This window comes from Amblyraja radiata, chromosome 2 (assembly GCF_010909765.2).
Source record: "Amblyraja radiata isolate CabotCenter1 chromosome 2, sAmbRad1.1.pri, whole genome shotgun sequence".
Classification (NCBI taxonomy): Eukaryota; Metazoa; Chordata; class Chondrichthyes; order Rajiformes; family Rajidae; genus Amblyraja; species Amblyraja radiata.
In genome coordinates, this window is record NC_045957.1 from 145,921,231 (window position 1) to 145,948,298 (window position 27,068).

At 46.2% G+C, this 27,068-nt stretch overlaps 1 protein-coding gene across 1 annotated transcript in view; it reads left to right on the forward strand.

Annotated features, from left to right (window-relative positions):
• Positions 1-349: 349 nt before the first annotated feature.
• Positions 350-27,068, forward strand: part of LOC116985519 (collagen alpha-6(VI) chain-like) — a 211,272-nt gene continuing 184,553 nt past the window's right edge. Inside the window, exon 1 of the mRNA XM_033040294.1 lies at positions 350-630. Within this exon, the coding sequence (XP_032896185.1) occupies positions 350-630 (281 nt within the window). The remainder of the gene's footprint in view (positions 631-27,068) is intronic.

Consider the following 27,068-nt stretch of genomic DNA (forward strand, 5'->3'; position numbering starts at 1 on the left):
ATGAGGAGAGGATGTTTCCACTAGTGGGAGAGTCTAGGACTAGAGGTCATAGCCTTAGAATTAAAGGATGTTGTTTAAGGAAGGTGATTACGAGAAATGTCTTCAGTCAGAGGGTGGGAGCAGGGTGGGGAAACCTAAGAACGGCGTCCCTCAGGGCTCAGTGCTGGCACCAATGCTGTTCAACATCTACATCCATGACCTGCCTCCAATCCAGTCAAAGAAGTATGGCTATGTTGATGACTTGGCCATCCTACTCAGTAAGCCATCCTGGGAAGCAGCAGAAGAGGGCCTCTCTGAAGACATGAACATCCTGTCTTCATACCTGAGGAACTGGCGCCTCAAGCTCAGCATGGGTAAGACAACATCTTCAATGTTCCACCTCAACAACATGGAAGTGACCCGCGAGATGAACGTCATGGTGGATACCGCCTGGTTACGGTCCCAGCCCGTCCCCACGTACCTCGGTGTGAAGCTCGACAGAACGTTGTCAATCAAACAACACCTGGAAGGTGCCAAGGCAAAGACAAGCGCCCGTGCCGCACTGATACACCGCCTAGCCGGCATCACATGGGGAGCCACGACGAGGACACTACGCATGTCCACAGTGGCTCTAGTGTTCTCAGCCGCTGAGTACTGCGCCCCGGTCTGGTGCCGTAGCCCTCACACCAAGAAGCTGCCCTCAACAGCGCCCTGCGGACTGTCTCCGGATGCCTACGAGCCACCCCAGTGAACCAACTGCCCGTCCTCGCTGCAATCGCCCCAGCCAACATCAGACGAGAAGCAGCCACGCTGGCCCTCTCTCGAAAGGTGCAGACTTCCTCCATCAGATCATCACAGAGAAACCACAACGAGTGCGCCTCAAATCACGGCAACCCTTTGCCACGCAAGCCTAAGAGCTGCTCTGCACAACACCGGCTGACGCTTCCAAGGCCGCCTGGGTCAAGACGAGATGGAGAGACCAGTGGAAGTCAGAACCATCTAGGCTACACCATTACATTGATGACCCCATGGACGTCCCTGGCCAGGACCTGCCCCAAAAGCAGTGGACAATCCTCAACTGCTTGAGGACAGGTGTCAGATGCTATGGAGTAGCGATGAAGAGGTGGGGCCTCGTGGACAGTGCCTCCTGCGAGTGTGGGGACCCAACACAGACAGTGGAGCACATCATCACCTGTTGCCCCAAACACCGGCCACCGAATGGTGAATGAGGTCTGATTGACCTGGACGATGACACGTTGGCCTGGCTCGCCTCAACCGAGCTGCAGGTCCAAAAGACATACGACAGAAGAAGTCAGAGGGTGGTGAATCGTTGGAATTATTTCCACAGAAGACTGTGGAGGCCGTCAGTGAATATTTTTAAGGCAGAGATAAATAGATTCTGGATTAGTACAGTTGTCAGAGTTTATGGGAGAAGACAGGAGAATGGGCTTAGGAGGTAGATCAGCCATGATTGATTGGCGGAGTAGACTTGATGGGCCGAATGGCTTAATTCTACTATTCCTGATGACCTTGTGTCCTTATGAGAGTCTGAAGAAGGGTCTTGACCCGAAATGTCATCTATCCATGTTCTCCAGAGCTGCTGCCTGACCTTCTGAGTACTCCAGCACTTTGTGTCCTTTTGTGTATTAACTACTAACTGCAGTTGTTTGTTTCGACTAGCAATGATAATACCTTACTCAGTTATAGTGGACAATTGGCAATAATGGACACCGTTCAGTGGTTCATTGGCACTTTATTGTCATGTGTACCGAGGTGCAGTGAAATTTGATTTGCCGTACAGTCAGACAAAAAGAGCAACAAGATACCTAACTACATTAAGATTAAACACAGACTTCAACAGCTCCACAGCGGCATGTTAGAATCCCCAGGGCACACAGCATAAGCAGAGACCCACAGCCATCAGTTCAATGTCCGGTCCACACACACACACACACTCCTTCACCGTGATGTGACCAGAGTTGTACCGACCGCTGTCACTCTCTCCGCAGTTCCAGTCCGCCGGAACAGTTAGAAAGCAGTCCACGCTCGCAGTAGACTCCAGGATGTCCTCAAGGAGCGATGTCCCCACAAACACTGAGATCACTGCACTCACGGCACTCCCTCCGAGTCCTCACCAGTGTAGGCAGCACGTCCACCTTGTTTCTTCGGCGACCTCACATTCCCCACTGTGATGGAAGGCAAATAACTTATACCTTCTTTCCTCCTTTTCTCCTGCGGTCGTGGCAATCGAAACGTCCACAGTCGGGGCGATCGAAGCTCCCGAAGTCGGCGATCGAAGTTCCCCGCATCGGGGTGATCGAGGCTTCCCGCGATCGGGGCGGTCAAAGCTCCTGTGGTTGAAGCTCCTGAAGTCGAAGCCTAACAAAGGGACCGCCAGCACCACGATGTTAAGGCTACAGTGCGACTAGAGATACGATACGGAAAAAGTTGCATCTCCGTCGAGGGAAGACATTAAAAAAGTTTCCCCCACCCCCACATAATACAAAAACTAAAGATGCATTAAAACATCCAAGTAAAAACAGACTAAAAACAACAAAAGAAGAAAGGGACGAGATGGGCTGTTGGCAAGGCAGCCATGTACGGCACCACCGGTATTCTTTATTTATGGTCCGTTATAATGAGGGTTTACTGTAATTAATGTATAACTTATTTTTTTGTGTGTTTATCTGAGTTTATATGCCTGTGATGCTCCCTTTTTCATTGTACATGTACCTCACTATACCATAAACTCGACTCGAGTTGACTTGTTTTTGTGACCAGGAGATAACTGGGCAATTTCAGATATGGTTGGAAAGATGGTATTGTTGTATCCATTCTGAAACTACTTGGCTGCCTGCTGGCCCAGTTAGTCTGGGCTGCAAGCCATCAGTACTAAGAAGGAATATTGCATGTCTGCCTGTACACTATCCAGCCCTCCCAGCTATTTCTTAATATTTTCCAGCTGTTATCAGACTTTACAGACTTTATCTTGGACTAAAAGTCAACTTTATTGTCAACATAATACAAGATGTGCAGTGAAATGAAAGTGGCAATGCCTGCGGATTGTGCAAAAACAACAGAACGGAATAGAACAGAATCAGTATTTACATGTTAGAAAAAAGAAACTCTGTCTCATCCTCTCTGTTTTCACAGCATGACAGCGGAGGTGTTTGCCTGACCGTAGCAACTGGAACAGTAGGGGTCCCCCATAACGTTGCTGGCTCTGGATCTGCACCTCCTGGTCTGTGTAGTTCCCATACTGCGTTCGGCCGAACGCACTACTCAGCAGAGCCTTCCTGTCCTGGGCAGAGCTGTTCCCAAACCAGATTGTGATGTTGCCGGACAAGATGCTTTCTACAGCCCCAGAGTAGAAGCACTGAATGATCCTCAGAGAAACTCTGAATTTCCTCAGCTGCCTGAGGTGGTAAAGGTGCTGCCTTGCCTTACTCACCAGTGTGTTGTCCATGTCAGATCCTCTGTGATGTGGGCTCCCAGGTATTTAAAGCAGCTCACCCTATCCATAGTAGTCCCATTTATCTCCAGTGGCGTGTCCGTCCTCGGATGTTGTGCCCTTCTAAAGTCCACAATCAGCTCCTTAGTTTTAGTGACATTCAAGAGGAGGCTGTTTTTCTGACGCCAGAGTGCCAGGGAATTCCATAAATTCACAACTCTCTGGGTGAAAAAGTTTTTTCTCACCTCAGTCTTAAATGGCCTCCCCTTTATTCTAAGACTGTGGCCCCTGGTTCTGGACTCGCCCAACATTGGGAACATTTTGTTTGGTTGTTTTTGTTGTTTTTTGCTGCTTGTGCAACAGGCCTTGAATATTTTCTTCTCTCCTCCTGGTAATCTCTTCCCGTGACTGAGAGTATAGTAAGACTAGTTTCACTGTCCTCCTGATTAATTCTACTATTTCTATGCCTCGTTGTTACCTTCTCCTCAGCCAACAATGAACCAGTCTACATTTCCTTATCAACTTGTGCTTTGATCTATCGTTTAAAACAGTTCACCCATGCCACAGTAGTCCCATTTATCTCCAGTGGCGTGTCCGTCCTCAGATGTTGTGCCCTTCTAAAGTCCACAATCAGCTCCTTAGTTTTAGTGACATTCAAGAGGAGGCTGTTGTTCTGACGCCAGAGTGCCAGATCAGCCACCTCCTCCCAGTAGGTCTTCTCATCGTTATCGGAGATCAGGCCCACCACCACAGTGACATCAACAAACCTGATTATGGAGTTTGAGCTGAACCTTGCCACACAGTCATGTGTGTTACGGGAGTACAGTAGAGGGCTAAGGATGCAACCCTGGGGGGATCCTGTGTTCAGGGTGAGGGGTTTGGATGTCTCCCCATCTTGACCACCTGGGCCTGGCGGTGAGAAAATCCAGGACCCAGGCACACAGGGGAGTGTTCAGCCCCAGTTTCAGCAGCTTCTCAGCAAGTCTGGTGGGGACTATGGTATTGAAGGCTGAACTGAAGTCAATGAACAGCAGCCTCACATAGCTCCCCTTCTTGCTGTCAAGGTGAAAGAGAACAGTGTGCAGAACCGGGGAGACCGCCTCATCCGTGGATCTGTTCGGACGGTATGCGAACTGCAGCGGGTCCATGTTGCGAGGGAGGAAGGCACAGATGTGGTTCTTAATCAGCCTCTCGGGGTGAGGGCCACTGGTCGGTAGTCATTCAAGCAAGCTGGAGAGGCATTCTTTGGCACTACAATAGTGGATCTTTTGAAGCAGGCAGGGACCACGGACTTGGCCAGGGAGAGGTTGAATATTGTGGTGAGCACTGGAGCAAGTTGAGTAGCACCAGACCTTAGTACTCGCCCAGATATACAATCTGGGCCTACAGCTTTCCTCATGTTCACAAGCGTCAGAGCCCTCCTCACGTCGTGCCTGGATACCGAAATTGTGTGCACATCCCCAGCGGTGGACCTCCCTCCAGCCTCGCTAGCTAGCGTGATGGCGGTTGTTTTTAGACGGTGAGCTAGGGGTGATGCTGCCTGTCTCGAATCGTGCGTAGAAAGAGATCAGGTCATCAGCTAGGGAGGTGCCGGCAGTTAGTTATGGTCCGTAGCCCCTGCCATAGGTGTCTTGGGTCCTGCTGCTCCATCTGTGACTCCATCCTATCTCTGTACCTCCTTTTTGGTCCTTCACCGCCCTTCGCAGTCTGTAGGACTCTGCCTTGTAGTCAGCCATATTGCCGGATGCCAGGCCGGAGTTGTAAGTAGCGGTGTGAGCATTCAAGGCAACGTGAATGGAATTGTCCACCCAGGGTTTTTGATTAGGAAAGATGCTAACCCTTACTGTGGGGACAATGTTATCGGCTATTGTTGCAATGAAGTCCGTGATCGCTTCCATGAACTTACTGACGTCTCCGGAACTTACTTGGAACATATTCCAGTTGACATCACTCAGTGCATCTTGCAGCATGGCCTCTGAATGGTCAGACCACCGCTTTATGTCCCTCGACACTGCCGCTTCCCGTACTATCAGGGTGCAGGGCCACCAAACTCAAGTGCAGTTTCCTGTCATTTCAATGTCCATACTAACCCGTCCCTTCAGCCCACAGTACCCATACTAGTGCTCCAGAAAGCTGCCGCCCCCAACTGGCCACCAATATCGGAATTGGTGGAGAGGTGGAATATTGCGTTGGGGGACCAGCCCTCCCGTGTGAACATGGGACCCAACGGGTTCCACAGTCTAGTTTATGCTATAATTGGACAGAAATATCTTGGGACTGTTTCAGTTTATGGTCAATGCAAAATCAGTGCTTGATATTAGTTTTAAAGGCAAGAGCATTTTGTTAATATGTCGGATATAAGCATTGTCTTAACTTCTTAACTGCCTCCAAGTCCAAAACCGTCATTTTCCATTCTCCCCAGTGCATTTCTACACTTCAACAGGAAGGGGAGACATAAAAGGAACATGGCTAGGAGGTTAAAAAAACAGAAACGTTACAGCTGACATCAGGCTGGTCATTTGGTATGAAGCCAATTAAATTAATCATAGATTTACAGTGGCTAATGTTTACCTAAAGAGGGAGAGCTTTGGTTCCTATTTTTGATCTTTTCTGCATTTCCTGGATTATTTTGATTCCTGCATTTTAGAGAAAAAACCCAACTATAGTAGCGACAGATTTGTTTATAAAGTGTGTAGGAAAGAACTGCTGATTTTGGTTTAAATCAACGATAGACTCAAAATGCTGTAGTAACTCAGTGGGACAGGCAGCATCTCTGGAGGGAAGGAAAGGGTGACGTTTGGGTGAAGACCCTTCTTCAGACTGATCTCAATGTTTAGAAAGTATATTGAAATCTTATTGAAGACATTTGGCACAGCACTGGGAAAATAAGCAAGAGATCTGTCGTAATTATGTTTAGCTGCTGCACATCTTTCCCTTTGGGCTCTATTTAGGATTTAGTGCCTTAGATAAGAAACAAATGTTGGAAAACCATAGACCGACTGGCTACTGGCTGTTGGATAATCAGCATTTTGTGTGTGACTGTTATTCTTTGCAATGTGATTACATTGTGGAACATGACCAAACAGTTGAATTGAACCTAATTATATTCAGAAGAAATTAGGTGATCTATGAATTAAAGAGGTACTGTATGTTCATCGAGTGCGATAAAGAGAGAGATGGCTTGAGAGGTGCATAGGTACTGTTGTGGTCCAGGCTGTATGAATTACATGCCAATGTGCTGTAAATTTTACATACAGGCAATCCCCAGGCACATAGTTCAGTTCCTGAGAAAGCAAGTTGTGGGAGAAGATCACACAAACTACTGTGATGAGAAAAGGAAAAGTGGTCACGCCAGCCTCAGTGACTCAATGAGCAGTTGTATCCACTCAGTGCTCCCAGTACTGCACAACTTGACATAGCCCCTGACTCTTATGGGCCTTAGGAGGGAAAGCATGCTGAAGTGCTCCCATCCCACCAAGCAGAAGACGCCTCCACCTCCACAGTAGCCAGCAATCCATTCCATCCATTTTACTGGTCTCCCAAACATTCATTTGCATGTAAGCATTGTTTTGGATGTTCATAACCTGTGTAAGCATCTATGTTAATACTAGACTAAGTGGGACCCGTTGGGTCCCATGTTCACACGGGAGGGCTGGTCCCCCGACGCAATATTCCACCTCTCCACCAATTCCAATATTGGTGGCCAGTGGGGGGGCTTTCTGGAGTGCTGGTATGGGTTCTTGGGGTGGCAGCTCAGTCCCTCAAGCCTGATCTGCTGGCAGCTCACTCACGGCTGGTGAGCTGGCAGTTGACTCATGACTATTCCTTGAAATTCCTTTTCAAGCAGGGTGCAAGGCCACCAAATTCAAATCCATGTTCCTACCATTTCAAGCAGGGTGCAAGGCCACCAAATTCATGTGAAGTTTCTTACCACTTCAAGCAGGATACAATGCCGCCAAATTCAAGTGCAGTTTAATTCCACTTCAAGCACGGTGCAAGGCCACCAAATTCAAGGGCAGTTTTATTCCATTTCAAGCAAGGTGCAAGGCCACCAAATTCAAATGCAGCTTCATACCATTTCATGCTGGGTGTAACCACCATAAAACCACACAAAACACCAAACTCACAGTTCAGTAGACATTCAGTGTGTTCAGTTGATTCACAGATCAGACAGAGTCGTGACCTCTCCCTCACCCATCATGCAGAGACTGAGCCACACCCACAATTCCGGGTTTTATAACCCCTCCCCCCACCGGAAAAGGTGTGGCTTTCATGACGTGATTGACAGGAGAGAGATTCTCAACATTTTTTTAATAACTAATAACACTTCTATTTTTCATTGATGGGAAGAATTCTTTTCACCTGCTCAGCGGAGGGGGATGAGTAAGATGGCCAAAAATCACAGCCGTAAGTGGTAGCGTTTTATCTAAAATCAATATACAGTGCAAACAAGAAGATAGTGCATTTGCAGTAGTGCCTTTTAACTTCAAGCCAAAGCACCCAAGCCACCATTTGCAGTAAGTAGTGCCTTTCAACTTCAAGCCAAAGCACCCAAGCCACCATTTGCAGTAATAGTGCCTTCAACTACATGCCACCATTTGCAGTAAATAGTGCCTTTCAACCTCAAGCCACACCCAAGCCTCCATTTGCAGTAAGAATTGCCTTTCAACTTCAAGCCAAAGCACCCAAGCCACCATTTGCAGTAGGTACTGCCTTTCAACGTCAAACCAAAGCTCTCAAGCCAACATTTGCAGTAAGTAGCGGCTTTCAATTTCACGTCAAAGCTCCCAAGCTACCATTTGCAGTTAGTGCCTTTTCTACTTCAAGCCAAAGCTCCCAAGCCACCATTTGCAGTAAGTAGTGCCTTTCAACTTCAAACCAAAGCTCTCAAGCCACCATTTGCAGTAGGTAGTGGCTTTCAATTTCACGTCAAAGTCCCAAGCCACCATTTGCAGTAAGTAGTGCCTTTCAACTTCAAGCCAAAGCACCCAAGCCACCATTTGCAGTAAGTAGTGCCTTTCAACTTCAAGCCAAAGCACCCAAGCCACCATTTGCAATAAGTAGTGCCATTCAACTTCAAGCTAAAGCTCCAAAGCCACCATTTGCAGTAAGTAGTGCCTTTCAACTTCAAGCCAAAGCTCCCAAGCCACCATTTGCTGTAAGTAGTGCCTTTGAACTTCATGCCACCTTTTGCAGTAAGTAGCGCCTTTCAACGTCAAGCCAAAGCACCCAAGCCACCATTTGCAGTAATAGTGCCTTCAACTACATGCCACCATTTGCAGTAAATAGTGCCTTTCAACCTCAAGCCACACCCAAGCCTCCATTTGCAGTAAGAAGTGCCTTTCAACTTCAAGCCAAAGCACCCAAGCCACCATTTGCAGTAGGTACTGCCTTTCACGTCATGCCAAATCGCCCAAGCCACCATTTGCAGTAAGTAGGGCCTTTCAGCTTCAAGCCAAAGCACCCAAGCCACCATTTGCAGTTAGTAGTACCTTTTCTACTTCAAGCCAAAGCTCCCAAGCCACCATTTGCAGTAAGTAGTGCCTTTCAACTTCAAACCAAAGCTCTCAAGCCAACATTTGCAGAAAGTAGCGCCTTTCAACTTCAAGCCACACCCAAGCCACCATTTGGAGTAATTAGTGCCTTTCAACTTAATGCCAAAGCACCCATGCCACAATTTGCAGTAAGTAATGCCTTTTAACTTCAAGCCATTGCACCCAAGACACCATTTGCATTAAGTAGTGCCTTTCAACTTCAAGCCACACCCAAGCTATCATTTGCAGTAAGTAGTGCCTTTCAACTTCAAGGCCAAGCAACCAAGCCATCATTTGCAGTAATAGTGCCTTTCAACTTCATGCCACCATTTGCAGTAAGTAGTGCCTTTCAACTTCAAGCCACACCCAAGCTACCATTTGCAGTAAGTAGTGCCTTTTAATTTCATGCCACCATTTGCAGTAAGTAGTGCCTTTCAACTTAATGCCATAGCACCCAAGCCACAATTTGCAGTAAGTAGTGCCTTTCAACTTAAAGCCAAAGCACCCAAGCCACCATTTGCAGTAAGTATTGCCTTTCAACTTCAAACCAAAGCACCCAAGCCACCATTTGCGGTAAGTTGTGCCTTTCAACTTCAAGCCAAAGCACCCAAGCCACCATTTGCAGTAAGTAGTGCCTTTCAACTTCAAGCCAAAGCTCCCAAGCCACCATTTGCAGTAAGTAGTGCCTTTCAACTTCAAACCAAAGCACCCAATCCACCATTTGCAATAAGTAGTGCCATTCAACTTAAAGCCATTGCACCCAAGACACCATTTGCATTAAGTAGTGCCTTTCAACTTCAAGCCACACCCAAGCTATCATTTGCAGTAAGTAGTGCCTTTCAACTTCAAGGCCAAGCAACCAAGCCATCATTTGCAGTAATAGTGCCTTTCAACTTCATGCCACCATTTCAGTAAGTAGCGCCTTTCAACGTCAAGCCAACGCACCCAAGCCACCATTTGCAGTAAGTAATGCCTTTCAACTTAATGCCAAAGCACCCAAGCCACCGTTTACAGTAAGTAGTGCCTTTCAACTTCAAGCCAAAGCACCCAAGCCACCATTTGCAGTAAGTAATGCCTTTCATCCACATGCCACCATTTGCAGTAAGTAGTGCATTTCAACTTCAAGCCACACCCAAGCCACCATTTGCAGTAAGATGTGCCTTTCAACTGCAAGCCAAATCACCCAAGCCACAATTTGCATTAAGTAGTGCCTTTCAACCACAAGCCAAACACCCAAGCCACCATTTGCAGTAAGTGGTGCCTTTTCTACTTCAATCCAAAGCTCCCAAGCCACCATTTGCAGTAAGTAGTGCCTTTCAACTTCAAACCAAAGCTCTCAAGCCACCACTTGCAGTATGTAGTGCCTTTCAACTTCAAGCCAAAGCACCCAAGCCACCATTTGCTGTAAGTAGTGCCCTTCAACCTCATGCCACCATTTGCAGTAAGTAGTGCCTTTCAACTTCATGCCACCATTTGCAGTAAGTAGTGCCTTTCAACTTCAAACCAAAGCTCTCAAGCCACCATTTGCAGTAAGCAGTGCCTTTCAATTTCACGTCAAAGCTCCCAAGCCACCATTTGCAGTAAGTAGTGCCTTTCAACTTCAAGCCACCCCCAAGCCACCATTTGCCGTAATTAGTGCTTCAATTTCAAGCCAAAGCCCCCAAGCCACCATTTGCAGTAAGTATGGCCTTTCAACTTCAAGCCAAAGCTCCTAAGCCACCATTTACAGTAAGTAGTGCCTTTCAACTTCATGCCACCATTTGTAATAAGTAGCGCCTTTCAATTTCAAGCCAATGCACTCATGCCACCATTTGCTGCAAGTCATGCCTTTCAACTTCAAACCATTACACCCAAGCCACCATTTGCAGTAATAGTGTCTTTCAACTTCGTCAAAGCAATCAAACCACCATTTGCAGTAATTAGTGCCTTTCAACTTCAAGCCAAAGTTCCCAAGCCACCATTTGCAGTAAGTAGTGCCTTTCAACTTCAAAACAAAGCTCCCAAGCCACCACTTGCAATAAGTAGTGCCTTTCAACTTCATGCCACCATTTGCCACACCCAGGCCACACCCAAACCACCATTTGCAGTAATTGGTGCCTTTCAACTTCAAGTCAAAGCTCCCAAGCCACCATTTGCAGTAAGTAGCGCCTTTCAACTTCAAGCCACAGCAACCACGCCACCATTTGCAGTAAGTAGTGCCTTCAACTTCAAGCAAAGCAACCAAGCCACCATTTGCAGTAATAGTGCCTTTCAACTTCATGCCACCATTTGCAGTGTCGTGCCTTTCAACTTCAAAGCAAAGCTCCCAAGCCACCATTTGCAGTAAGTAGTGCCTTTCAACTTCAAAGCAAAGCTCCCAAGCTACCATTTGCAGTAAGTAGTGCCTTTCAACTTCAAACCAAAGCTCCCAAGCCACCATTTGCAGTAAGTAGTGCCTTCAACTTCATGCCAATGCACCCACGCCACCATTTGCAGTAAGTAAATGTCTTTCAATTTCAAGCCATAGCACCCAAGCCACCATTTGCAGTAAGTAGCGCCTTTCAACTTCAAGCCAAAGCACGCAAGCCACCATTTGCAGTAAGTAGTGCCTTTCAACTTCAAGCCAAAGCACCCAAGCCACCATTTGCAGTAAGTACTGCCTTTCAACTTCAAGCCAAAGCACCCAAGCCACCATTTACAGTAAGTAGTGCCTTTCAACTTCAAGCCAAAGCACCCAAGCCACCTTTCAACTTCAAGCCAAAGCACCCAAGCCACCATTTACAGTAAGTAGTGCCTTTCAACTTCAAGCCAAAGCACCCAAGCCACCTTTCAACTTCAAGCCAAAGCACGCAAGCCACCATTTGCAGTAAGTAGTGCCTTTCAACTTCAAGCCAAAGCACCCAAGCCACCATTTGCAGTAAGTACTGCCTTTCAACTTCAAGCCAAAGCTCCCAAGCCACCATTTGCAGTAAGTAGTGCCTTTCAACTTCAAGCCAAAGCACCCAAGCCACCATTTGCAGTAAGTAGTGCCTTTCAACTTCAAGCCAAAGCACCCAAACAACCATTTGCATGCAGTGCCTTTTTACTTCAAACAAACCATATTTTCATTTTCAAACCACATTAATGCGGCTTTTTCACGGGGCGACTTGACGCAAGATGTAACCAGAGTGAAGTGGTCGTGGTCTAGCACGATATCACACGATATAACGGGGGGTAGATAAAGAGTTCCCACGGTACTCGGCATTTCTGTTATTTGTGCGAGTGACTTGTCCGTCTCCCGAGCTTTCCTGTTAAATCTTGAATGAACATTGTGAAGTGTTGTCAAATCATCACGTGGCACAAATGATGTCACTTTTTTTTCACACACTATAAATATCCTCCCTTGGTTGAATTGGCTCATTTGGAGACATGTTTTACTGTGTATGTGGGAGACACAGATGGACTGAGCACAGTACCTCGGTCTTACTGTGTGTGGGAGAGGGGGAGAAAGAGACGTACACTCACAGAGGCAGAGTCTCTCAGCCTGTGTAAGAGGGATGGAGGGAGAGAGAGAGGCACACACAAGGTGGATGTGAAATCTCACCTGCCTGTTTCAGTGACAGACACCCGCCGCCAGTAAATGAAGAAACCCCCATCTGTCTCCCCCTCCTCTCCCTCGACTCCCCCACCTTTCCCTCCCAACTCCAGTCCCGTCCCGACCCCCTGGGAAACTGAATAGAGCAACAATCAACTGCTGCCTGTGCGCTGATATGACAATAAAGGCTACTTTACTTTACTTTACTGAGTTAAAGAGTTCCCACGGTAGACTGTAAAACTGGGACCCTGGTTCTGGACTCCCCCAACATCGGGAACATTCTTCCTGCATCTAGCCTGTCCAATCCCGTAGATACTGATTAGACCGGTATCTATTTATTTACTTTATTAATGATTTCAATTAAATATTGGGAACATCAGGCCGCAAACTTTATTTCTTGAGTGTTAGTGCTGGACTTTGACTCGACCTTCCTAGTTAGCCGGTGCCTGAGACTGAGCCAAGCAATGTCCAGACCTGACTTCAATACAAAGTGATGGAGGAACTCAAAGGGTCAGGCTCGTCCAACGCTCTGTGTTTTGCTCGTGATTCCTGCATCTGCAGTTCCTCGTGTCTACAGACCAGAGTTGCAACTTGACTCCGAGATGACCATCACAGAGCATACGGAAGATAGACACAAAATGCTGGAGTAATACAGCGGGACGGGCAGCATCTCTGGAGAGAAGGAAAGTGTGACGTTTCGGTTCGAGACCCTTCTTCAGAGTCTCGTCCCGAAACGTCACCCATTCCTTTTATCCAGATGCTGCCCGTCCAGTATTTTATGTCTGTCTCCAGTATTACTGTGTCTATCATCGGCGCAAACCAACATCTACAGTTCTTTCCGACACATTAGAGGATACCGTCTCGCCATCACTCGGATTACCCGCTTCATTTCCATAACGTTGCCACCTCTCTTTACTTTGCTTACTGAAGCCTGATCCTTGTCACACCCAGTGCTCTATCGCCCAGCCTCTCATCTTTCAATCGGGTTCGGCCAGGAAGGAACTGCAGATGCTGGATTAAAACGAAGATAGACACAACATGTAGCTCAGCGGGACAGGCAGCATATCAGAAGGGTCTCGACCCGAAATGTCACCCATTCCTTCTCCCCAGAGATGCTGCCTGTTGCGCTGAGTTCCTCCATTTTGTGGCTACCTTGGGTTTATCCAGGATCTCCCCGTTGATGTCCTAACTCGCTTAGGTTTGTTATTATTGTCTCATATCGAGAACCAGCAGATACAGGTTTAGGTTCGGGGGGAATGATTTAATGAGAGCTTAAGGGGTAACTATTTTACGCAAAGGGTGGTGGGTGTATGGAATGAGCTATCCGTTAAGGTAGTTGAGGCAGGTACTGTCGCAATGTTTAAGACACATTAGACTGAAGCATGGATAGGATAGGTTTAGATGGTTATGGGCCAAACGCGGGCAAGTGGGACTAGTGTAGATGGGACATATTGGTCGGTGTGGGCAAGTTGGGTCGAAAGGCCTGTTTCTACGCTGTATGATTCTATGCAGGGAATAAACTTTTGTTTGCGTGCTATACAATCATATCAGATAATGCTATACATGAATATAACCAAGCCACGTACAGTCTGAAGAAGGGCCTCGACCCGAAACGTCACCCGTTCCTTCTCTTTAGAGATGCTGCATGTCCCGTTGAGTTACTCCAGCATTTTGAACCGTCGAGTTACTCCAGCATTCTCTTTAAACCGGCATCTGCTGTTCCCTCCGACACATGCACAAGAACACCAGGTAGAGCGAAGAGGAAAATACCAGAGTTCCGAATATATGTTTTCAGGACAGTTCCAGGGGGAAAAAGTCCAATGTCCGCATTGAGGTAGGTTGGTAGGTCGGGTCAGTGCCCAAACGAATGGAAGGAAGAACCGTTCTGAAGCCGGATAAGAATAGGTGGTCGGCGCGGACTCGGTGGGCCGAAGGGCCTGTTTCCGCGCTGTATCTCTAAAATCTGAAGTTAGGTAATGTCTAAAGGAACTGCAGATGCTGGTTAATACGCACCAAAGGACACAAAATGTTGGTGTAACTCAGCAGGTAAGTCTGGGAATCTGGGAAGAAAAACAAAAAGCTGGAGTAAGTCAGCGGGTCAGGCAGCATCTCTGGAGAAAAAGAATAGGTGGGGATTCGAATCGGAACCCTTCTTCAGACATCCTAATCGGAATTGAGTCTGAAGATGTGTCTCGTCCCGAAACATCAGCTATTTTTCTCCAGAGATGCTGCTTGACTCGCTGAGTTACTCCAGCTTTTTGTGTCTGTCTTCGGTTTAAACCAGCATGTGCAGTTCACTCCTTACACGGGTCTCTGGAAAACATTGATTGGTAGCGTTCCAGACCCTGCTTTGGAAAGGCATCGATCGCTAGTCGGCGAGGACTCCGAGCTGTATCTCTCAAAGAAGTACATGTGAAAAATTCCTCACGGACCATAAAAATGCGGGACCTTTCAGTAAAGTCCCTTTTAAAGTCCCTTTTAAAGATTATAGTTATTTTCTTGAATCTCATTAACATAACTCATGAATAAGTTGATGTCCATATGCGGATGCAAATCTTTATTTTTTAAATTTAATCCCACAGAAGACAATTTTTACTCACCTTCTGTCTCCTCTGTCCAGCTTCTGGGTTCACCGTTCGCAGGAGTTCCCACAGTAACCGCTAGAGTTATTACGGATATCGCACGGATATCGCACTGGCCACTACGTTCATATAATGTTGCAATGCTCAACCACAAGTGTACAAGTCACTCTTGGAAAAATTCAAACTTGCTTGAATTTTCTCCCGAGTCACCAAATTACACGATTACCTGCCGTTAGCGCCACGGTGGTCCACGGTGGTCCACGAATGCCGTACTGTTATCGCACGAGGTTCCCACGATGTTAAACTCTGGTTAACTCTTGCATCAAGTCGCCCCGTGAAAAAGCCGCTTAAGGGTACTCACAGTTGTGTAGACATTTGTTTAGTGTTATTCAGAGCTCAGAGACGTGACCCTTTGCTTCATCCAGCTTGCAGAGACTGAGTGAGGCACACCACTTCCTGGTTTTATAGTCACTCCCCCTCTCTCCAGCAGGGGCAGCAGAGAGAATGGTGAATTAAAAAAAAACATTAATATCTCTCTGATTTTTCATAGATGGGAAAAATCCTCCGCTCCCTTAAGGCGGAGGGGGGCTCTGAGCGAGGTGGCCAAAAATGACGGTCGTAGGTGGCGGCGTTCTGTCGGAAATCACAGCACAGTGGGCCAAAAGCGGTCAAGATTAGAGTTTTAGTAATATAGATAGAAGATACAATCACAGTCAAACAACATTGAACTTGTGCCAACCATCAAACACCCATTTTACTCAGTCCTACACTGATCCCATTTTACTCTCTGTGTTTCTTCATCTAAGTTTCTGTCTCTCATCTACTTAATAGGGGCAATTTAAAATGACCAATTCAGTGGCTAACCCGCTATCCCTTTTGGGATCTGGGAGAGACGAGAGCATTGCAGTCACAAGGAGAATGTGCAAACTCCACACAGATTATGTGCTCTAATATTGGAGTCCCTGACCTTTGGTGAATTAATGGCCATACTGCAGCTGCAGAAGTGTAATGACACTACGAATTTCCATCTCTGCCGCCGTACATGGCAGCCGCGCCAACAGCCTGTCTTGTCTTTTTCCTCTTTTGCTGTTTTGGTCTGTGTTTACGTGTATGTTTTTAGTGTACCTTTAGTTTTGTACTATGTGGAGGTGGAGTGGGGTGGGGAGAGGGGGTTTTTGGGGAAACCTTTTTTTATCTCTTTCCTCGATGGAGATGTGGTTTTTTTCATCGTATATCCGTCTGCAGTGCGCCGTTAACATCGTGGAGTTTGCGGTCCCTTTATTAGGGATTGACTGCGGGAGCTCCAACCGCAGGAGCTTCTATCGCCCCGATGCGGGGACTTTGATCGCCGACTGCGAGAGCTTAGATCGCCCCGACTGCGGAAGTTTTGATTTCCTCGACCGCGGGGGAAAAGAAGGAAAGAAGGTATGTTATTTGCCTTCCAACACAGTGGGGAACGTGAGGTCGCTGAAAAAACAAGGTGGACGTGCTGTCTGCACTGGTGAGGACTCGGAGGGAGTGCTGTGAGTGCAGTGATCTCAGTGTTTTAGAAACATAGAAAATAGGTGCAGGAGTAGGCCATTCGGCCCTTCGAGCCTGCACCGCCATTCAATATGATCATGGATGATCATCCAACTCAGTATTCTGTACCTGCCTTCTCTCCATACCCCCTGATCCCTTTAGCCACAAGGGCCACATCTAACTCCCTCTTAAATATAGCCAATGAACTGGCCTCAACTATGTTCTGTGGCAGAGAGTTCCAGAGATTCACCACTCTCTGTGTGAAAAATGTTTTTCTCATCTCGGTCCTAAAGGATTTCCCCTCTATCCTCAAACTGTGACCCCTTGTCCTGGACTTCCCCAACATTGGGAACAATCTTCCTGCATCTAGCCTGTCCAACCCCTTAAGAATTTTGTAATTTTCTATAAGATCCCAAGGAGATGGTCACAACACAGTGAAGGGGCGTGTGTGTGGCCCGGACATTGAACTGATTTTTATTTTATTTAGCGAATGCAAAGTCCTTTAGCCAAGCAGTTGCCTCTTGATCTGCTGTATGAAGGGTGACAAGTCCTCATTTGAGTCTTTGTTGAGGGCATGCTTCAATGATGTGTTGCATTGTTTGCTGCTCTCCGCAAGCACACCGTGGGGTTGGGCTTCTGCCCCATTTGTGAAGGCTGGCCAAGCAGGGGCCATGTCCAGTCCTGAATAGCAAAGAAGATCAAAGCCATTGATGGTGTAACGGCCCGCTTCCTCTGTGCCCAACGTGAGTCTCTTGGAGACAGATGACGTCAATGGAGTGTTGGTGGGCGAGGACTTCGATGAGGCGTCGCTTGGCTGCAGAGAGGCCTTCGACATTCAGTTGTAGTATTCGGAGAGCAGGTCCAACTGCTAGGTGCTCTTGAGGCTGGTCGTTGTTGCTGCTTTCGGCTTTGGGATAATGACTAGGATTCTTTGACTTGGCTCTCAGGCGTCGTCTTGTAGAATTTAGTCTGCTGGGAGGATCATTGGCTTCCCCAGGCGAGCCTGGGTACTGACGGGGGGCGCGACGAGAACGCTGATCCATTGCCCCCCTGATCCATTGAACTGATGGCAGTGTGTCTCCGCTTATGCCCAGGGGATTCTCACACCGTTGTGGTGACTCTTTAATTTATGTTTAATTTTGATGTGGTTATGTATCGTGTTGCTTTTTTGTATGACTTGTATGTTTACATACTTGGCTAATAAATTACAATTACAATTGTAGCCTTAATATTCACTATTCTTGGAATCCTGAGGTCATGAACCCTTCTGCAGCTGGGTCCGCTCCTGCTTATTCCAGACCACCATCTAAGTCTCCAATGCAAACAATTTGTTCTAAGCGATCAGTCCAACTTTTATGCTATCAAGATGTTAATTGTACATCAAACAAAAAAATGAATTTGTTCAATACAAGAGCTGTTCATTTGCAGAAGAATACACAGTATCTCTCTGTTGCAACAGTCGCAAAATTGTTTTTACCATGAAGAGCAATTGCTTCTGAATTATATTAGTGGTATTAAAGAGCTTTAGCAATAGCTCATTGATACTCAATGGATATTTTTAAGGTGGAGATTGATAGGTTCTTGCTTAGTATGGGTATGAAGTGTTATGGGGCAAAGGCAGGAGAATAGGGTTGAGAGGGAAAGATAGATCAGCCATGATTGAATGGCGGAATAATGGTGGGCCGAATGGCCTAATTCTGCTCGTATAACTATGAGTTTATGAACCTGCAATAGCTCCTCAGCACCTGCTGACATTTTAGTTTGGGATGCATGCTAGTGCTTTGAAGTTTCATTTTTAGCTAAAAGGACATCAGAATAGTGATATGGAGAGATGTTGAACTGAATTCAGGTGATGTTGTCAACAAATCATGATGCAGATTTCACCAGGTTCGAGCAAAAGGTAGATACAAAATGTTGGAGTAACACAGCGGGACAAGCAGCATCTCTTGAGAGAAGGAATGGGTGACGTTTCGGGTCGAGACACTTCTTCAGACTCAGGTCTCGACCCAAAATGTCACCCATTCTTTCTCTCTAAGAGATGCTGCCTGTCCCGCTGAGTTACTCCAGCATTTTATTTTGTCTAAACATAGACATAGACGTAGAACATAGAAAATAGGTGCAGGAGGAGGCCATTCGGCCCTTCGAGCCAGCACCGCCATTCATTGTGATCATGGCTGATCGTCCCCAATCAATAACCCGTGCCTGCCTTCTCCCCATATCCCTTGACTCCACTAGCCCCTGGAGCTCTATCTAACTCTCTCTTAAATCCATCCAGTGATTTGGCCTCCACTGACCTCTGTGGCAGGGAATTCCACAAATTCACAACTCTCTGGGTGAAAAAGTTTTTTCTCACCTCAGTCTTAAATGGCCTCTCCTTTATTCTAAGTGTGGCCCCTGGTTCTGGACTCGCCCAACCCTCGATTTAAACCAGCATTTGCAGTTCTTTCAAACACAAATTCGAGCAAAACATTACTTCCTCAATTGATGTGGTTTAACTTATTGTGGACAATTTAGGATCTGTTTTGGCCCATGCATCAGTGTTCTTTGCACATTCAATGTAGTCTGGGGCTAACAGAAACAAATTTCCTGCCTCTTCAAATTTCCAAGAATGATCATGTTTCCAATTGTCATGTGTTGAGGTGGTCACCTGTTTCGGATGGCAAAGTGGAAGCCAGCATTAATAATTTATCCCTCTCTGTTGAGTCTAATAGAAACCATCCCTTGTCCATTTTTATTGTGCTAAAATATCCCACTGGAAAAGATGAGAGCAGGATTTTCCATTGAAGTGAAGCACCAGAAATTGCTTAAGAACTGCAGCATCAGCTTGTTTTTGGTTACATAAGGATTTCCTGCTGAAACTGATGGTAACGCCAATGTTCAAATATGCATGGGATTACAAAAGTACTACGCAAAATGCAATATTGAATGGTTAATGAAAAACAAAAGACTACAGTTACTGGAAATCTATAATTATCGAATACTTGGTAGGTAAGGGATCAGTTGTCTTTGAAGTTTTTCAAAGAGGTTGTTGTTGAACCTATGTGGGAAGGAACTGCGAATGCTGGTTTAATCCGAAGATTTGTTGTTGAAAATGGCAGTCACAATTTTCAAGATCCTTTACCTTCTTCAAACCAACCTCCCTTCTATGGACTCCATCTATACTTCACGTGTCTCGGCATGGCCTAGCATCATCAAGGACTAATCTCACCCTGCTCACAAGCTCTTCTCCCCTCTCTCTTCAGGCAAGAGGCAAGAGTTTGAAAACTCCACACCCAGGGACAGTTTCTTCCCAGTTGTAGCCAGACGGTCCTCTCTTCAGCTAGAGTGCAGTCCCGACCTTCCATCTACCTCATTAGAGACCTCTGAATTATTTTTAATTGGACTTCATCAGACTTTATCTTGCACTAAATGTTGTATCCTTTATCCTTTATATGTACACCGTGGATGGCTTGATTGAAATCATGTATAGTATTTTCTTTGACTAGATAGCATGCAAACAAAAGCTTTTTGCTGTACCTGGGTACATGCAACACAAAAAATGGAACTAAACTTAACTAAAAGCATTATTTTGTCTGAAATTTGTTAGAGTCTTAACTTGACCATAGACGCCCAATGTCCTAGACTTAAAACCACCTCCATCGTGCCGGTGCCAAAACACTCCACTGCGGCAAGCCTCAACGACTTCCGCCCAGTTGCACTTACTCCCATCATCACCAAGTGCTTCGAGAGGCTGGTCCTGGCACACCTCAAAGGCTGCCTACCCCCCACACTGGATCCCTATCAGTTTGCCTACCGCAAGAACAGGAGTACGGAGGATGCCATCTCAATGGCACTTCACTCCGTCCTCTCCCACCTCGACAACAGAGACACTTACGTAAGAATGCTGATCATTGATTACAGCTCAGCATTCAACACCATTATACCCTCTAAACTGATCACCAAACTCGGTGACCTGGGCATCGACCCCTCCTTCTGCAACTGGATACTGGACTTTCTAACCAACAGACCCCAGTCTGTTAGGTTAGACAAGCACACCTCTTCAACCCTCACCCTGAACACCGGCGTTCCACAGGGCCGTGTGCTGAGCCCCCTCCTCTACTCCCTCTTCACCTACGACTGCACACCTGTACATGGTACTAACACCAAGTATGCAGATGATACAACGGTGATTGGCCTCATCAGCAACAATGATGAGTCGGCCTATAGGGAGGAGGTCCAGCTCCTAACAGCATGGTGCGCTGACAACAACCTGGCCCTTAACTCCCCGAAGGCCAAGGAGCTCATTGTAGACTTCAGGGAGTCTAGGGGCGGCACGCACACCCCCATCCACATTAACGGGATGGAGGTGGAACGTGTTTCCAGCTTCATGTTCCTGGGGGTCAACATCTCCGATGACCTCTCTTGGACTCACAATACCTCAACTCTGGTCAAGAAGGCTCACCAGCGTGTCTTCTTCCTGAGGAGACTGAAGAAGGTCCATCTGTCTCCCCAGATTCTGGTGAACTTCTACCGCTGCACCATCGAGAGTATCCTTACCAACTGTATCACAGTATGGTATGGCAACTGCTCTGTCTCCGACCGGAAAGCACTGCAGAGGGTGGTGAAAATTGCCCAACGCATCACCGGTTCCTCACTCCCCTCCATTGAGTCTGTCCAAAGCAAGTGTCTGCGAAGGGAGCTCAGCATCGCCAAGGACTGCTCTCACCCCAACCATAGACTGTTTACCCTCCTACCATCCGGGAGGTGCTACAGGTCTCTCCGTTGCCGGACCAGCAGGTCCAGGAACAGCTTCTTCTCTGCGGCTGTCACACTACTCAACAATGTACCTCGGTGATTGCAGTTAGCATCTTCCAGGGAGATGCTAACTGCATTTCGTTGTCTCTGTATTGTACACTGACAATGACAATTCTAGTTGAATCTGAATCTGAATCTGAATCTGAATTGAATCTGATCTAGTGGCAGCACTGGATTGGAGTTTCATGGGTTGTCCTGGGCAGATGATGTTCCAATGTTCTCAACCGCTCCTGCACCACTCTGTGCAGTTGCAGGGTGTATCTGTTCCACCTGCTTGGCCATCTTGTGCTTGTTCTAGTTTAGGTGTAATCTGGAGATACAGCTTAGAAACAGGCCCTTCAGCCCACCAAGTCTGCACCTACCTGCGATCCCCATTAAACTACCACTATAGTACACACTATGGACAAGTTACGATCACGACTATAGATGTTTGTCAGTACAGAGTTTGTATGTTCTACCCGTGACTGCGTGGGTATTATCTGCGATCTTCAGTTTCCTCCCACAATCCAAAGACGTACAGGTTTGTAGGTTAATTGGCTTGGTATAAATGTAAATTGTCCCATGGCTTATAATGTCACCTCACATTGTAAAATCATTATCTGAAGAAATAGAAACATGGAAAATCGGTGCAGGAGGAGGCCATTCGGCCCTTCGAGCCAGCACCACCATTCATTGTGATCATGGCTAATCGTCCCATATCAATAACCCTTGCCTGCCTTCTCCCCATATCCCTTGACTCCACTAGCCGCTGGAGCTCTATCTAACTCTCTCTTAAATCCATCCAGTGATTTGGCCTTCACTACTCTCTGTGGCAGGGAATTCCATAAATTCACAACTCTCTGGGTGAAAAGGTTTTTTCTCACCTCAGTCTTAAATGGCCTCTCCTTTATTCTAAGTGTGGCCCCTGGTTCTGGACTCGCCCAACCCTCGATTTAAACCAGCATTTGCAGTTCTTTCCAACACAAATTCGAGCAAAACATTACTCACTCAACCTGTTCAGGACACCCTGCAACCTCCTAACATCCTCTTCACAGTTCACACTGCCACCCGGCTTTGTGTCATTGGCAAACTTGCTAGTGTTGCTCCTAATTCCCTCTTCCAAATCATTAATATATATGGTAAACAGTTGCGGCCCCAACACCGAGCCTTGCGGCACTCCACTCGACACTGCCTGCCAATCTGAAAAGGACCCGTTCACTCCTACTCTTTGCTTCCGGTCTGTCAACCAATTTTCTATCCATGTCAACACCCTACCCCCAATACCATGTGCTCTAATTTTAGTCACCAGTCTCTCATGCAGGACCTTATCAAAGGCTTTCTGAAAGTCTAGATACACTACATCCACTGGCACCCCTTCAACTATTTTACTTGTCAAATCCTCAAAAAATTCCAGAAGATTAGTCAAGCATGATTTACCTTTCATAAATCCATGTCGACTTGGACTAATCCTTTTACTGCTATCCAAATGCCCCATTATTACCTCTTTAATAATTGACTCCAGCATCTTTCCCACCACCGGTCAGGCTAACTGGTCTGTAATTCCCCGTTTTCTCTGTCGCTCCTTTCTTGAAAAGTGGGATAACACTAGCTATCCTCCAATCCACAGGAACTGATTCTGAATCTAGTGAACATTGGAAAATGATCACCAATCAGTCAGAAACAGGTGGATTGATCATGGGGAACAAGGACATGGCAGATCGATTGAATAACTACTTTGGTTCTGTCTTCACTAGGAAGACATAAATAATCTGCCGGAAATAGCAGGGGACCGGGGGTCAAATGAGATGGAGGAACTGAGTGAAATCCAGGTTAGCCGGGAAGTAGTGTTAGGTAAATTGAATGGATTAAAGGCCGATAAATCCCCAGGGCCAGATAGGCTGCATCCCAGAGTACTTAAGGAAGTAGCCCCAGAAATAGTGGATGCATTAGTGATAATTTTTCAAAACTCTTTAGATTCTGGAGTAGTTCCTGAGGATTGGAGGGTAGCTAATGTAACCCCACTTTTAAAAAAAGGAGGGAGAGAGAAAGGGAATTACAGACCAGTTAGTCTAACATCGGTAGTGGGGTAACTGCTAGAGTCAGTTATTAAAGATGGGATAGCAGCACATTTGGAAAGTGGTGAAATCATAGGGCAAAGTCAGCATGGATTTATGAAAGGTAAATCGTGTCTGACGAATCTTATAGAATTTTTCGAGGATGTAACTAGTAGAGTGGATAAGGGAGAACCAGTGGATGTGTTATATCTGGACTTTCAGAAGGCTTTCGACAAGGTCCCACATAAGAGATTAGTATACAAACTTAAAGCACACGGGATTGGGGGTTCAGTATTGATGTGGATAGAGAACTGGCTAGCAGACAGGAAGCAAAGAGTAGGAGTAAACGGGTCCTTTTCAGAATGGCAGGCAGTGACTAGTGGGGTACCGCAAGGCTCAGTGCTGGGACCCCAGCTATTTACAATATATATTAATGATTTGGACGAGGGAATTGAATGCAACATCTCCAAGTTTGCGGATGACACGAAGCTGGGGGGCAGTGTTAGCTGTGAGGAGGATGCTAGGAGGCTGCAAGGTGACTTGGATAGGCTGGGTGAGTGGGAAAATGCATGGCAGATGCAGTATAATGTGGATAAATATGAGGTTATCCACTTTGGTGGCAAAAACAGGAAAGTAGACTATTATCTGAATGTTGGCCGATTAGGAAAAGGGGATATAGATAGATAGATAGATAGATAAATACTTTATTAATCCCCTTATTCAGGGGAAATTCTGATGTCCTTGCAGCACACTAATAAAAATACAACACAGTATTCATAAAGAAATTCAACACCAAAACATCCCCCCACAGTGATTCCCACTGTGGGGGAAGGCACAAAGTCCAGTCCCCATCCTCTTGTCCACCCATAGATGGCCTATTGAGGCCTCCACAGTCGCCGCCACGGCGCCCGATGTTCTCGCCGGGTGATGGTACTCCGGCGTCGGGAGAACAACAAGACCTGTCATGGTACACCAGTCATTGAAAGTAGGCATGCAGGTGCAGCGGGCAGTGAAGAAAGTGAATGGTATGTTAGCATTCATAGCAAAAGGATTTGAGTATAGGAGCAGGGAGGTTCTACTGCAGTTGTACAGGGTCTTGGTGAGATCAAACCTGGAGTATTGCGTACAGTTTTGGTCTCCTAATCTGACAAAAGACATTCTTGGGATGTCAGGACTTTCATATGAAGAAAGACTGGACAGACTCGACTTGTACTCGCTAGAATTTAGAAGATTGAGGGGGGATCTTATAGAAATGTACATAAGACAGTCCTGACATCCCAGGAATCAGTCAGGTGAACCTTCTCTGCACTCCCTCTATGGCAATAATGTCCTTCCTCAGATTTGGAGACCAAAACTGTACGCAATACTCCAGGTGTGGTCTCACCAAGACCCTGTACAACTGCAGTAGAACCTCCCTGCTCCTATACTCAAATCCTTTTGCTATGAAAGCCAACATACCATTCGCTTTCTTCACTGCCTGCTGCACCTGCATGCCTACTTTCAATGCCTTCAATTCCATCATCCAGATCATTAATATATATTGTAAATAGCTGGGGTCCCAGCACTGAGCCTTGCGGTACCCCACTAGTCACTGCCCGCCATTGTGAAAAGGACCCGTTTACTCCTACTCTTTGCTTCCTGTTTGCCAGCCAGTTCTCTATCCACATCAATACTGAACCCCCAATGCCGTGTGCTTTAAGTTTGTATACTAATCTCTTATGTGGGACCTTGTCGATAGCCTTCTGGAAGTCCAGATACACCACATCCACTGGTTCTCCCCCATCCACGCTACTAGTTACATCCTCGAAAAATTCTATAAGATTCTTCAGACATGATTTACCTTTCGTAAATCCATGCTGACTTTGTCCAATGATTTCACCACTTTCCAAATGTGCTGCTATCCCATCTTTAATGACTGACTAGCAGTTTCCCCACTACCGATGTTAGACAAACTGGTCTGTAATTCCCCGTTTTCTCTCTCCCTCCCTTCTTAAAAAGTGGGGTTACGTTTGCTACCCGCCAATCCTCAGGAACTACTCCAGAATCTAAAGAGTTTTGAAAGATTATTACAAATGCATCCACTATTTCTGGAGCTACTTCCTTAAGTACTCTGGGATGCAGCCTATCTGGTCCTGGGGATTTATCGGCCTTTAGTCCATTCAATTTACCCAACACCACTTCCCGACTAACCTGGATTTCACTCAATTCCTCCAACTTCTTTGACCCGCGGTCCCCTGCTATTTCCGGCAGATTATTTATGTCTTCCTTAGTGAAGACGGAACCAAAGTAGTTATTCAATTTGTCCGCCATATCCTTGTTCCCCATGATCAACTCACCTGTTTCTGACTGCAAGGGACCTACATTTGTTTTAACTAATCTCTTTCTTTTCACATATCTATAAAAACTTTTGCAGTCAGTTTTTATGCTCCCTGCCAGTTTTCTTTCATAATCTATTTTTCCTTTCCTAATTAAGCCCGTTGTCCTCCTCTGCTGGTCTCTGAATTTCTCCCAGTCCTCTGGTATGCTGCTTTTTCTGGCTAATTTGTACGCATCATCCTTCGCTTTCAAGTTCAAGTTCAAGTGAGTTTATTGTCATGTGTCCCTGTATAGGACAATGAAATTCTTGCTTTGCTTAAGCACACAGAAAATAGTAGGCATTTACTACAAAACAGATAAATGTGTCCATATACCATGATATAAATATATACACACATGAATAAATAAACTGGTAAAGTGCAAATAACAGAAAGTGGTTGCTAATAATCAGAGTTTTGTCCGAGCCAGGTTTAATAGCCTGATGGCTGAGGGGAAGTAGCTATTCCTGAACCTGGTTCTTGCAGTCTTCAGGCTCCTGTACCTTCTACCTGAAGGTAGCAGGGAGATGAGTGTGTGGCCAGGATGGTGTGGGTCTTTGATGATACTGCCAGCCTTTTTGAGGCAGCGACTGTGATAAATCCCCTCGATGGAAGGAAGGTCAGAGCCGATGATGGACTGGACAGTGTTTACTACTTTTTGTAGTCTTTTCCTCTCCAGGGCGCTCAAATTGTCGAACCAAGCCACGATGCAACCGGTCAGCATGCTCTCGACTGTGCACCTGTAGCGGATGCACTACCTTCCCTGATTTATTATTTTGCCAAACTGGGATGAACAATTTTTGTAGTTCATCCATGCAGTCTTTAAATGTCTTCCATTGCATATCCACCGTCAACCCTTTTAGAATTAATTGCCAGTCAATCTTGGCCAATTCACGTCTCATACCCTCAAAGTTACCTTTCTTTAAGTTCAGAACCATTGTTTCTGAATTAACAATGTCACTCTCCATCCTAATGAAGAACTCAACCATATTATGGTCACTCTTGCCCAAGGAGGCACGTACAACAAGACTGCTAACTAACCCTTCCTCATTATTCAATACCCAGTCTAAAATAGCCTGCTCTCTCGTTGGTTCCTCTACATGTTGATTTAGATAACTATCCCGCATACATTCCAAGAAATCCTCTTCCTCAGCACCCCTGCCAATTTAATTCACCCAATCTAAATGTAGATTGAAGTCACCCATTATAACTGTTTTGCCTTTGTCGCACGCATTTCTAATTTCCTGTTTGATACCATCTCCAACTT